This window comes from Amphiprion ocellaris, chromosome 21 (assembly GCF_022539595.1).
Source record: "Amphiprion ocellaris isolate individual 3 ecotype Okinawa chromosome 21, ASM2253959v1, whole genome shotgun sequence".
NCBI classification, from domain to species: domain Eukaryota; kingdom Metazoa; phylum Chordata; class Actinopteri; family Pomacentridae; genus Amphiprion; species Amphiprion ocellaris.
Genome location: NC_072786.1, coordinates 20,662,143 through 20,675,635, shown reverse-complemented (window position 1 = coordinate 20,675,635; position 13,493 = coordinate 20,662,143). Strand labels below are relative to the sequence as shown.

The following is a 13,493-nucleotide window of genomic DNA, read 5'->3' as shown; positions in this document are numbered from 1 at the left end:
AAGGCAAAAAGGCAGCAAAGAATCCTTTAATCCACTCTTGCAAAATTTACATTATTTGTAGTGCATTTGCAAAGAAAAATTACAAAGCAGCACATTAAACTTGGACAGCTTTAGTTTGTGATAGAGATGTTTCTTTTCTTTCTGTATTCACTGTTTTTAAAAGTAAGAATGCAATAAAAAGAAACCTGACTATCAAGCAACTATATATGTGGAATGGACAAATGTCCATGAAGAAGTTGATTGTGTAGCATGTATTAATACTGTAGTGGCACAGAAGAGTAATATACTTGCATGCAGTTTCAGGGAGCTTAACAGCAGTTCAGACAGGCACTGTGTGTGTTAATCACAAGCCCCTTTTCTGTCAAAGTGTTCATGACTCAAGTCCACCTCACACAGTTAGCACAGTTTATTACTCAGGCAGAAATAAACCATTACAACTGCTCAGTGCTCACCAGAACACTCCTATAGTGGTAGAAAAGTGTTACAACTGACATCCTCTCCACATCTAACTCCTCTTCAGATCATCTGTGCAGTTTATTTGTTCTTCAGAGCTCTTCTGATGTAGGTAATGAAACTCGGTATTTGAGCATTCCTTCTTAACTTTAACTTTGATCATGTCATGGCAACCTGATCCATTCTCAGTCAAGACTCCACTGTTCACAATCAAATGGGCTGAGGTGGATGAAATCTGAGTGCTCTTTAATGTGAGTATTCTTTAATCACTTTTCACTGTGACTTCCATCTGCATTTAGCCAATTCAAAAAATCAGCCATCAAATCCAGCCTCAGATTGACATAATCCATCAAAGCCATCTTAGCCCCACCCATTATCTTGGTCCTCAGGTACCAACTCCCACTGATCTTGGAAAACTCAAGTCAAAATCTAAACAAAGTAAACTGTGCATCTAAAGTACCCCACTACTGCAATTTGAAGTTTGACTCTCAGTCTTTTATTTTTGGTTAATAAAATTACCGTTGCTTAGTTGTTACTTTATTGTGTTGCTATCCCATCATTTTTATCTCCCACTGTTCATCTGTGGTGCAGTGCTCCACTAAAAGAATGGCCTTCTGTGCATGATTTTCTGAATTTTGTTATCATACAAATAATCCATCTGTTATAGATCACCAAGAAAAGATTGCCAAATTGTTTCTTGATGTTTTAAGTTAATATTTCAAATAAACATTGGTCGCAACTGTAGATCAGCTACTAACAATATGCCTATAGATGTTTATAAAGTTTCAGTGGTCCTCCATTTGTGCTGCTGAGGTGTAGTGGTATTAATGTAGATGTGTTACAAATATACAGCCTACTTCTCTCTGTTAGTTGGAGAACCTTTGGATAAGACACACTGATTCTAATATCTTTACATTTAATCTTTGCATTATCTATCACCAGAATTACTGATGGAAAGCATATTGTTCTTAAACTTTTCTTTCAGCTTTGTGTGTGGGCAGTTATTTCTTTAGGTACTAAACAGGTACTAAAACCCAAATATGAATATGAAATTCTTTGCAGAAAGAGTAGTACATTTACAAAAGGTGCAAAAAGTACGTGTTAAATGTGGTGTCGAGTGATTCATATAAAATAGTTTTAAGTCCATGTCACACAATATTGAGACATGAACTGTGCTTCAGATCTAGTAGTTCACATATGAGTTATGTCCATTTCTACTTTCCAGTAGTTGGAATGTGCAAGTAAGTGTGCAGCAACAGTGACAGTGATGCCAGGACTCCTCCTCCACGGCTCCTCCTGGTGATTACATAATCACTCTTTGACAACACTGCACTTTGGACTGGCTTTTCTTGTTCACGGTGACTTTGCAGAAAGACGGTGAGAGCAACTTGCTGCATGCAATACGACACAACATAAACTGAACAGCTTACGTTATTTTGTCAGACATTTAACTATCTTTATCAATCTATTTTATGATGACAATTCAGGTACGTTTTTCACGTTTACATGACTAACTTTATGCTGAGCAAGCATGTGAAAGGAAACTCTGGGTGTTCTATGTCAAAGGAGTTATTACTAATCATTTTAGTTTTATTTTCTTTGTTGAGATGTTCCCTATAAAAGTATGGATATGGAGGGTGTTCAGTCAGGCTCCCTTTGACTCCATTTTAGCTTGACTCTTCTAATATAGCAGCAGTAATTATTGAGGAAATGCTTTAGCTCATATTACATGTAAATTGTATATTTAATAGCAATGGAGTGATGACATATTGAAGACTTAGTGTGGTGCTAAATATGAATAATCAAAAGTTTTTAGGCAGATCACTTTAAATCTTTCTTTAAATTCCTGATTATAATAAGTTGTAACCAATATGTACGATACTATGTGACTACATAAAAATATCACCATGTTCTTATATCTAAAGTTTTACTGCATTACATTTGTATACCTGTTTTCTCCAGTGATTTCTGATAGTCAGAATGTCATCCCTGAGCAGCATGAAGGACAACCAAGTCTTCTTGGCGTTTTCCACATATGCCATCATTGTCATTTTGAAGATGATGCTGATGTCATTTTGGACCAGTTACTTTCGCCTGACAAGAAAGGTACATTTATCACTAAACAACCATCTTACACTGAAGGACTTGGTTATATCTATGTGGCAGTTTTCAATCTGACCTGCTCTCTGGTGTCTCTCTAGGCGTTTGCAAACCTGGAGGACACCAAATTAGTTTCCCCAACAGAAGACAAGAAACTTGTCATTGTAAATCCTGATGTGGAACGAGTCCGCAGGTACAAATAACACCTGATGTCTCCGAACAAAGAGGAATTAATAACAACTACAGACAAACAATTAAAAAAATTAAAAATAAAATTTCACACTAAGTATATGTTTAGGCTCTGACGTTTGAGAGGGCTATCAAAGAATCTAGTTTAAGGATTGTGTTGACAAATTTATGAACATTAAGTCTACATAAAAATGATATCCTAGATACATAAACAACAAAAATATTACACAGAAAGGGCTTAGGGTGGCTATGAACAAAAGTGGCATAAATGTAATGAGCAGAGTATCAGTGAGTGACAGCTTTCAGTGTCTGTGTTGTACACCCTGTGTATGATTGATGTTACAAGCTACACAGCTGTGAATCCATACCGCTGATGCCAAACTAAGCACGACTTAAGTGCTCTGCCTTGTGGGTTTTTGTCCTCTAGGTGTCACCAAAATGACCTGGAGAATGTTATTCCCTTCGTGTTGGTTGGCCTGCTCTACACTCTAACTGGACCTGAACTTTCAACCGCTTTGCTTCACTTCCGCGTCTTTGTCGGCTCTCGGATCTTCCATACTATTGCCTACGTTGGATGTCTGCCTCAGCCCAGCAGGGGTCTGTGTTTTATGGTGGGTGTGCTGGTGACCTTCTCAATGGCTTGGACGGTGCTCAGCACAGCTCTCTAGAGAACATTACAACAACACTAGACCATGACTACACATTAATCAATTCTTAGATTAATTTGCATGAATTCTGCTTTTACAGTTTTTTTTTTCTGAAAAACAATGACTTTATTCACTATAACATTCTTTACATTCAAAGACAAAGCTAACTCCAAGATCAATCATCATTTCTTTTTTTTATGTGAAAAACTTTAACAAATACATAACTTTTTTTCATTTTATTTGGTCAAGAAATGACCATGTTTAGATGAGGGGGTGGATGTGAATGAGAACACTATGTATGCACATGCATTAACAAATTGTCAACAACGATGTAGCCATTCCCTCCTTTATTGTCTGCTTTACTCTAAATGGGACCATGAGTTAAAAAATCTGCATAATGCTGTATTGAAGAAAATTTATAACTGAAGAAAATGTTTACTGATGTAAAATAAATAAATAAAAAATAGGGTAATTGTCTGAGACTTCTGTACAGCCCCACCTTTTGTAACCAGAGGAGTCACCCCCTGCTGGCCTTGCTGACCATGACAACAATGCAAGGTTAAGGCACTTCCACATGAACAGCAAGCTTTGGTTTTTCCCTCTCGGGAACACAGTTCATGACATTAACAATAAACTTAAGTTTATTGTTAATGTCATGAACTATACCTGTGGTTACTTTGTTAAGAACATCTGTGCAGATCTGGAACTGTTTAGTTAAAATCAGCAGCAAAAATGACAGCGAAATCAAGTGAGCTCAGACTTTTTTTTTTTTTTACTGCTGTGAAATGTTTTGCTTGATAAGTGTATTTCAACTACTTTTCTTTAAAACAAATGTAACTTGCTTTGATGTTTTTATATCTAAATAAATGAAATTCTTGAATTTTAACTGAGACTTTTGTGTCCACGTTTTTGACTTAAGGGACCTAATGCTTTTCATATGTAAGCAGATAGTTACTCTGGATAGCACTGACTTTGCCTCCAATACTACTGTGAGGAACCTTGGTGTTATTTTTTTTTTTTAACCAGGATATATCCTTTGACTCACACATAAAGCATGTGTTTGGGATGGCCTTTTTTCACCTTCAGGAACATCCTGTCCTGGTGCTGAAAAACTTGTTCATGCATTTGTAACTTCTAGACTGCACTTCTGTAATTCCTTATTATCAAGATGACCCAATAATTCTCTTACAAACCTCCAGTTGATACACAATACTGCAGCCAGAGTTCTTATATGACCAACTCACATAACTCATTTAGTCAGTATTTACTTCTGCAGTCTCGTGCATCATATCAGCAGGACGTGGCTCAGCTGCTGTCCATCCCCAGAATAGGATGGGATGACAATGCAACACTGGGGATCAATGATGGAGCACAATCCACCTGCTTCAGCCGTCAGGAAGACCAGCTCAGATCTGTTGTGTCATGTGGGTGTTCACTGCAATCTCAATCTAGATTTAAGAGAGAGCTGCAGGATTAAATTGTTCCAATGTAGCTGGGTGTAATAAAGAAAGTTATTCAAAATGATTTATCATTTGTCCAGATTTATATTGACTGAACACCAGGAACAGATAATAGAGATGAACCTCATTGCAGTCTGGTCTCTGAGTGCCACTCATCTGGCACGCCTCATAGGAAGGCCATGCCATCCATCCAGATTTTGGCTGGGCAAACTATCTGGCCAATGGGATCACTGTCGTCATCAGTTAGGGACCGGTGATGCCTTGAGATTTTTTTTGGGTGACTTACATATGGAAAAGTTGCACAAGCATAGTTCTAGCACAGGTACCTGACTAGTTGACAGGTAGTATGGGATACAAAATTGCAACATCTCCACAAAGCCACCATATATGTGCTCCTACATATGATTGAGTTGCATATTGGTGTGTGTCAACAGGGCCTAGGTCGTCTCGAGGATTGGTGGTGGGGATTTGTCCCGTCACATTTATCATGACCTTACATTGTGTGAAGCTTCCCATGTAAACAGTACGTGTCCCATTCTGTCGGAAAAAAAGCATTCATATTGTTTATGGGGGTCAAGTTTAAGCGGTGGAAGTGTAGTCTTTTTACACATGTAGCTCCAATGACAACAATGTTACGAGGTTAGCAGGAGAACCCAAGCGCAGACTCACAGAAACTGACAGACAGCTGAATGAAGGCTATAGATGTATTTAATCCAGAAACTAAACCAATACATAAATAGAGAACTGAACTGAGAGGACAGAATTAAACCACACAACTCAAAGCTCGACAATAAACACTATGAATATCAAAATGGAAGTCAACCAAAACTAAACTGAATTTACAAAACTAAATAAAGGAGGAGTACTCACTAGATGGGGGAACTGAATACAGAGGGGAAAACAGGCTGAGGTAATCCAGGGGCAAATGGGGATGATGAAGGAACAACTGGCTGGAGACTGAAGCAGAGCTGACAAGAAACCGAGAAGAGAACTGAGTCCATGCGTGAGAAAATCTAGGAGGGGGGAAAACGGAGTCCAAAAGCAAATCCAAAAGAACGTCTTGAGTCCATGACAAGATGTGAGTCTTTGAGGGTATGTGGGTCAATGATCCGGCGGGGAGTGAATGACAGGACAGAACTTAAATAGGTGGAGGTGAGGTGGAGAACAGGTGAATGGAGTGAACTGATTACTGCAGCTGAAACTCATAGTAATCAACAGGTAGCAGAATGCAGGCAGGTGAAACAGGGAGAGCAGGAGGGAGAGAGACAGGGAGAGAGAGAGAGACATGAGGAAGAGGTGACAGACAGACAGAGGGAGCCAAAGAGAGGTAAAAACAGAAACAGATCAGGACCCAAGGGAGAAAGGAGGAAAAAGAGGAAGAAGGGGAAAAACGGGCAGGGGCTGGAGCAGGATCATAACAAACAACTGCACATTTTAGAAAATAAAATTATAACATGGGCTAGATGTGACTCAGGCATTTGGCTAGACATAGAGGTCTCCATCAAACCCAGGACTGTTCAAATTTAAGCACTGTTCATGAATGAATGGTGTGGGGACAGCATATAGAGGTTTCTTTCCAGGCCTATATACTATTACTATTATTGACCCACTTCCACCAACTGTTATCTGCTATGTGTATGTACTGTACTTTGTTTCATTTACCCCGTAACCAGATGAGGATGTTTCCTTTACATAGGAGAGGCTCACTAAAATGACAAGAATGAGGATGGAACATGTTCCAAACACACAGCCCTCCCACACCAATAAAACATCACCATCTCATGTGTATTGTTTCTTCCCAAAAGCTACAGCTCTTACTCTTGTCAGTCTAAGTCTCTGGGTTAGGTTGGATTCTTCACTCAGTGTGAGACATGTGTCCCTGTTAGAGAAGCTGAGCAAAGAAAACTACAGCATTGTGGGAACTGCCACTAGTCAGAAGAGGGCCACAATACCTTTTGACGGTGAGATAGATGTATCCAGGAGGGTCTTTTGGCAATCTTTAGAGCAGTAGGTGTGGTGAGAAGAACTCAGTATGGTCCATACCAGTTAGCCGAATGCCAGTGTTTCCTTCTGATAACCTTGATCAACACCCAAGCTCCTGGCTGGATCTCTGAATGGCTGGTTACCTGTGTAGATGGAGAGACAACACTGGCGGCATTCTATTTATTTGTTACTCTCATCATGTAGTCTATGACTTGATCCACTGCCCTAAGTACTGGAATTACATATCGTCTAACATACAGCATCTCAAACGGTGAAAGTCCCCTAGAGCGAGGTGTAATGCACATATCCATTGTTGCTAATGGAAGATATTGGACACATGTTCTTCCTGTTTCTGCCATAGCTTTCCTCAGCTTGGACTTATTTGTGCCATTCATCCTTTCCACTAACACCTACTGATCGAAGATAATGATGGAAAATACTGGGGAATGTGTTTCTCTCTCTCTCTCTCTCTCTCTTCTAAGATTCTGTTGGGATGTGCAACAGACCTGATAAGAGAGAACTTAGTGTTACGTTCCTATGCAAGGTGAAAAAAATCCCCATAGAGCTATCCTCCCTTAACAGGACAAAGACAAGCTGTCCAAAATAGAGGCTATAGGCTATGTGGTATAAATACTGACTGTCCTTTTTGCTCTGGGAGTTTCTCTGCCACAACCCTGTGTTGTATGTAAGATTCTGTGCACTGCTCCACAAAGTGATGCTGACTTCAAGATCCTCGATTTGAGAATGTGATTCTTTTTCTTCACCCACATAAATTGGTCCTTTGAGCCGGATGCCTGGCACCACTCTTTTTCTCCTCTAGGCTTGGGAGTTAAAGACCGTGTACGGCAAACTTAAAATTCTTATCTGTGAATTCAACGGGATCGAACTGAGGTGAGAAGTCCGCTTCTTTATCAGCAATAAAAAGGTTCAACAGAGTTTTCTCTTCTCAGGAATAAAAAGAGGGTATAAAGAACCTATATAAGGGAGTGACTAATCAAGGCCTATTGTGTTGTGTGAGCCCTAGGCATCTATTGTGTTGAGTAAGCCCGACTGCAAATACTGCAAAACAGGCATAGTATTTTTTAAGTATTCTAAGTTTATCATAGTAAAAATACCTGAAGTGAGAGAAGAAGTTGTAGAGAAATAACCATTGGAATCAGAGTAAAAACAATGCTGGAGATTTGACCGGTGATCTGAAATACACGTTTGTGTTCAATTCTTCAAGTCTTCAATGTCTTGAAAAATGGAGAAAGAAATATGGTTTTGAAGGCACATTTCAAGTTGACGGAAGTAAAAAATTAGTTGAAAGCGTTGTGAAGGTGTGTAAGGGAGATGAAAAGAGAGAAAAGAAAGATGGATTGGAGTGTGCACAGATGTGACTTGGCCAAGCACATGAGGGCAATTTAGAAAAGGATGATGTGATATAAAGAATCTACTTTGTTGATGGCACACAGAGAAGCTGAAGAAAAGCCTGGATAAAGGGACTTTAAAGGGACTTTCTTGACACTGCTGCTACTTGCTCCATGTAAGCTCCAGCTTCTGAGCTGCCTGCAAATTCTCTGCCAGCTCCAGAATCAGCCAGTTACCAACCTGCTAATCACCAGTGAGGTTAAAATCTGCATTGCTTGGTTTTAGTCAGTTGTCCAGTGGATTTTCACTGAACCTCCCAGCTCCCAAGCCTCACTACTCCCCAATACTTCAACCTCACTGCTCCCTAGCACCATTGTCTCAACATTTTCTAGAGCCTTGTAGGTCCCAGTCCCAAAGCCAAATGTTGTGGATATCCCTCCCCTACGGCTGGGCATTATGGACGTCCCAATCAACCAATCCGACATTGCCGAGGTTCCGGTAAAAAACCCCAAAAACCTTCATCCTGGCTGATGTCTCACCTGTTCCCATGTCAAACAATGCCAAGTCTGCTCTGGCACTGATTGATGTTTCCCCCATGCCATGCTGCCCCTGTTGTTCCTGATCCTGCATCTGAGAGTACCCACTTCTGATTTGTTCCTGTTTCTGAGAGGGCAGTTGTCTTGTCTGTTCCTGCATTTGAGAGGGTCCACATCTCCTCTGTTCTTGTTACTGCATCTGAGAGGGCCCATGTCCAGCTCAGAGTGCCCACATCTCAGCTGACATGGCATCAGAGTGGGCCCATGCCGTGGTCTGTTGTGGAATTTGTTGGGTTTTTTTGGGATTTTTTTTTTGGTTCAAGGCTCAAGGTAAGAAACAAAAGCTTCAGTCAGACTGGATCTGTCTTTGAGTCATTTATTATCTTACAGCAAGAGGGAGAAGGTCAAATGCACAGCTTGCAGGCTGTCGGTGAGGCTCTCCATCCGATACAGAGTACTGAAGTTGTCTTATACAAAAATGTGACTGACATCAAACTCCTGCGTTGCTGGGCAGGGTACACTTAAGACATTGTTTGTTCTGACACCTTTGTATAGTTTTTGGTACCGAGTACACAGTTCTTGGTTTCAATGTCTGAGTTTGTGATTTATATGTCTGGTGGAGTTCCTGATTTTGCAGTGGTCTATGTGAAACCGCTACATCATGATGACCTTGTCTTCACCAAACAGAAAGCAGAAACGATACCTAGATGTAAGACTTATGAGTTCTAAAGTTAACTGGAGTAAAGGTTACACTGAAAGGTTATACAAAGGTTAACTGGAACAGAGGTTTTACTGAGGACACAAAGTCAATTTTCTATTACAGGTCCCACAGCCAAGCGTTGTAGAGAAAAGCTCAGACAGCCTCGAAAATGAGCTGATGAGCAGTCTACTCTGTCCAATCAGCCTATGGGCCACACAAATGAGGAGTCCCGCCTTCTCACCTTAGTGGCTACTTTAAATAAGTTAACATAAAAAAAGTTGAGTCCAAGAAAATAAAATGACAGCTTGTAAGGTCTCAAGTGATATTTGCTTTGGTGTGAACCTTGTGAATCTCCTAGACCAAATGGGATCTTTTTGATGTGGCGAATTAAGCTGATGGCCTTCCTGCAGGGAGAGAAGGTGATGCTGCGCCTTTATCGCCTCAGACACCTGAGGAAATTTAGAGTCTTTCTGAAGGTCCTACTGGTTCATGGGAGAACTGAGCTGCAGCTTGCCCTGCCAATATTTTAAATTGTGGCCTGAATGGTGTCAGGGTCATTCTCAAACACATTTGGAGCTCATCGATTAGTCTGGAACCATATTTAGTTTTGATTATGTTCATAGTTGAGAAAGCTTCTTCCTCTCGGTGAGGCTTTATTCATGCTTCTTTTTTGTCTGTCCTCCTCTCGTGTGTCCCTCACCTCTCAACATTTTTTTCAATTCAGAGCTGCAATGTTTAGCGCCAGCTATGCAGAGACTTCATTGGCTGAGTAGTGTCACGTGGGATGGTTGAACTTGTACATAATTGGTCTGTGTGTTTCCTGAGCTGATAACCAATGCTGTAAACACTGGTAAAATAGAAGCGACCCGTCAAATTTAAAATCTCGTTATAATATACTGGCTACAGGTCCGAGTCCGTATAAGATGGTGTTTGGGTCCAGATCCAGAACGCAGTCCTCCAGCTAGTGACCCCTGCCATAGAGCCCTGCAGAGGATGCTGAGGTCAGTGGAACCTAACATGGTTACAGCACTCCCCACCCTGGAGACGTCTACACAAGAAGCAGTGTGGTCAGGGCAAGCAGGATCACTGAGGACCCTTCCACCCCAGCAATGGCCTGTTCGAGTGGCTATGCTCTGGACAGCGCCTGTGGAACATCAAGGCGAACACAGAGAGACACTCACTTTGCATTTCACCGCACATACTGTATGAGCATGTGACTCTTGAATCTTGACTGTCAGGTGGAGCCCATTAGGGCAGAGCAGGTAATCACACAGGCAGGAGAGCAGAAAAAAACTGGGAAGTGTACAGACACCTGAAATAGATCGTGAGTATAACACACACAATACCAAATTACAAAATATAACAGGACATAAATAGAACATGAGCTAAGAGTGCGAGCTAGATATGACACCTTTGCTAACATGTGTTTGCTCTGCCACCTGCTGACTGACCAGTTTTGTGCCTTGTCTCCCTTCTGCTACATCTGAGGAAACACTTCGACACGCCCTAGTCAACCAGCTTCAACATGGCCTTTGGATACACCCCTTTGGATCAACCAAAGATCTCTGAGCATGCTACTGTTAGCTCTAGCCTTTGGCGAACCAGCTAACCTCTCGCCCTGTCCAGCTCGACCTGGTTCCAGATTTCAGCCCATGGCTCATAGCCAAACTTTGGTTGCCCAGGACCAGCTTCTAAAGCCTGTCAGCTAATAGGCACACTGGTCAACTGTCTACTAATGCTCTTTTCACACTTCTGTACCTGCTAGTTAGTCCCTACTTAAGACCTGCTGGCACTCTGCATGTGTCTATTTAGTTTAGGTCTCTGATTCGGTCTCTGCAGGATTGTGATGAGGCTATTGTTTCACTGTTTTAACCTCTGATCTGGTTTTGAAAGAGAAGTATCCCTTGTGTAGCTGCAGCGGATTCTATTGTAACTGCCTTAAATATTGGTGTCACGTTTTCATTGAGAGTAATACTTCACATTTGATTTAGACTTTAATCATAACTAACAAATGAATGTGAATTAAAATCAATGTCTGAGCTTTATTTTATCTGTATTTTTATGATATTGTAATATTTGGTTCATTATCCATTTCTTTTATTGACTGAAACAGAGATAAAATGAACCATGTTTTGGTTACCTCAGCAGCTGATGTCAGTGTGAATAATGTGTAATTATGTGGTGCTGACTGATAAAGCAAAGAATGAAACCATCTGATGAATTATAGAGTGGTCTCTGATATTCACATTTAATGATCCGTACTACACTTGTGATATTTATTAAGCACAATCACTCCTACATATTGGTGTAGAAGAATTTATTTAAAATGTATTAATGCTTTGTTTGTATGAGAGACAGAACAAGGGAGACCTAACATAGGTCTAGATGAACATGTCTGACTTCCACTAGAGGGCGACATTTTAAAAGTCAACTGAGCTGCTCATCATTAGGAGTCATTTATGGACTAGACGCATCTCATAAAAGTGTTTCAACTCAAGCAATTTACTTGATTAGCTTTTCTGAAAGCATTTTCCTGCATACCCAGAATGCAGTGTTTTTTTTTTTTTCATTTCTAACTGAGCCCTGCCGGATGTAACATTTCTGCAAAGACTTGGTAGGAACAAAATTTAAAATTAAACCAGAAAAGTGTCTTTTTGATTTAAGTAAATTTGCTAATATGTAATACAGAATATGTCATCATGACATTCCCCTCTCTGCTCACTGTTAGGAAGCGTACTGACTTGTTTGGAAGTGTCAGCTGCTAATATGATAAATGCAACGTGCTGCACATGAAGGTGACTGGCTCCTACACAGAGCTGTGAAACCCATGGGTGGGCACTGTAAATAGTGGAATAAAATTACCATGAAGACTGCTTTGACTGCTGCTTGTCTGCATTGTGTCCTGTCCCTGTGTAAGTAGAAAAGTTTTATGAGAGCTCATTTGTTCGGGACCCTTGGCCCTCCAGGGTCTCTCATTCCTCAGACAAGCCAGGCGTTTCATACTCAGATGGAGGTGGAGGAACACCCTAACCTCCTTCTATAACTAATAACCTCAGACACACCCAGAATGCATTACTCACACTGCATGCAATGCATGTTGTGTGACTCTGTCTGCAACCTCTGCAGTGGCTCTCCACACTATGCTCATGTGTAATTGTTTTGCATTAGCACAATATGCCTTAGTAATTCTGCCTAGACTGTGTGTCTATCACAATATTAACACTGAATATATTGGCAAAATGTTTGTTGCTTTTAGTTGCTTTTTTTCTCAATATCCACAAAGATAGTTTAATATATGTCTAAGGTTAGACAGCCCACCTGGTCAAGGGAAAGTTGGGATTGATGACTGTTACGCTATTTTTAGCTATGCCAGGGTGACAGTTTTGAAAGTAATACCACAAGATGTCCTGGGAGATGTTTTTCATTAGCTCATGCCAATGAGTGCTGTGAAAACATCTGCACTGGAGGTCAATGAACTGCAGCAGAATTTAGGACCACAAGGATTCTACGTGCCAACTGCTTATGCAGACAGAGCTGCATCTGCCTTAACTGTTCATTTCCATATATGTTTAGTACTACCTATCTTGGTTCACGCCCTTGAAATCATAGCCAGTATAGCATTCTCTTTAATGACTGAAATAGGTTTGGGTGTGCTTGTTGATGAATGTTTACTCTGTGAGATAGTATTGACGAATCAGATATCTTCTCACACACACACACACACACACACACACACACACACACACACACACACACACACACACACACACACACACACACACACACACACATATACACACAATGTGAGACTGACTCTTCCAGCCAGCTGACTCCTCTTCATATGTTTCAATCTATGGTAGAGCATGACTGGAGTCAGCAGATCAGACTGCTTATGCAGATCCCACTGATTGGAGTGTAGGTGATTACCATAAGCAATTTAAATGTTATTGATTTAACCTCCCACATGCTGTAATTGGAACACCTTGCAAAAGCATTCAACTTTACTCCCCCACCTTTGGATTTTCTTTTTTACTTAAATCACAAGGATTTTATTACTCTGTTCCCTGGCATTTTT

At 40.7% G+C, this 13,493-nt stretch overlaps 1 protein-coding gene across 2 annotated transcripts; it reads left to right on the top strand.

The window, feature by feature from the left end:
- The first annotated feature begins 1,723 nt into the window (after nt 1-1,723).
- On the top strand, nt 1,724-4,275 carry mgst1.1 (microsomal glutathione S-transferase 1.1). 2 transcript variants are annotated; one of them, XM_023286507.3, is made up of 4 exons: nt 1,724-1,830; nt 2,416-2,559; nt 2,655-2,746; nt 3,170-4,275. In XM_023286507.3, exons 2-4 carry the CDS (start codon nt 2,434-2,436, stop codon nt 3,408-3,410), a joined length of 459 nt encoding a protein of 152 aa, XP_023142275.1. In that variant the 5' UTR covers nt 1,724-1,830; nt 2,416-2,433; the 3' UTR covers nt 3,411-4,275. The 2 variants fall into 2 exon arrangements, with proteins under 2 accessions (XP_023142275.1, XP_023142274.1); XM_023286506.3 differs by having other exon boundaries at nt 1,811-1,940.
- Nucleotides 4,276-13,493: the final 9,218 nt, after the last annotated feature.

Excerpts from the sequence above, each read along its gene's own strand:
- mgst1.1 (XM_023286507.3), top strand. The coding sequence starts at position 2,434 with ATGTCATCCCTGAGCAGCATGAAGGACAACCAAGTCTTCTTGGCGTTT. Across the intron at positions 2,560-2,654 it reads ACTTTCGCCTGACAAGAAAG|GCGTTTGCAAACCTGGAGGA; the intron begins GTACATTTATCA and ends GTGTCTCTCTAG. Across the intron at positions 2,747-3,169 it reads GATGTGGAACGAGTCCGCAG|GTGTCACCAAAATGACCTGG; the intron begins GTACAAATAACA and ends TTTGTCCTCTAG.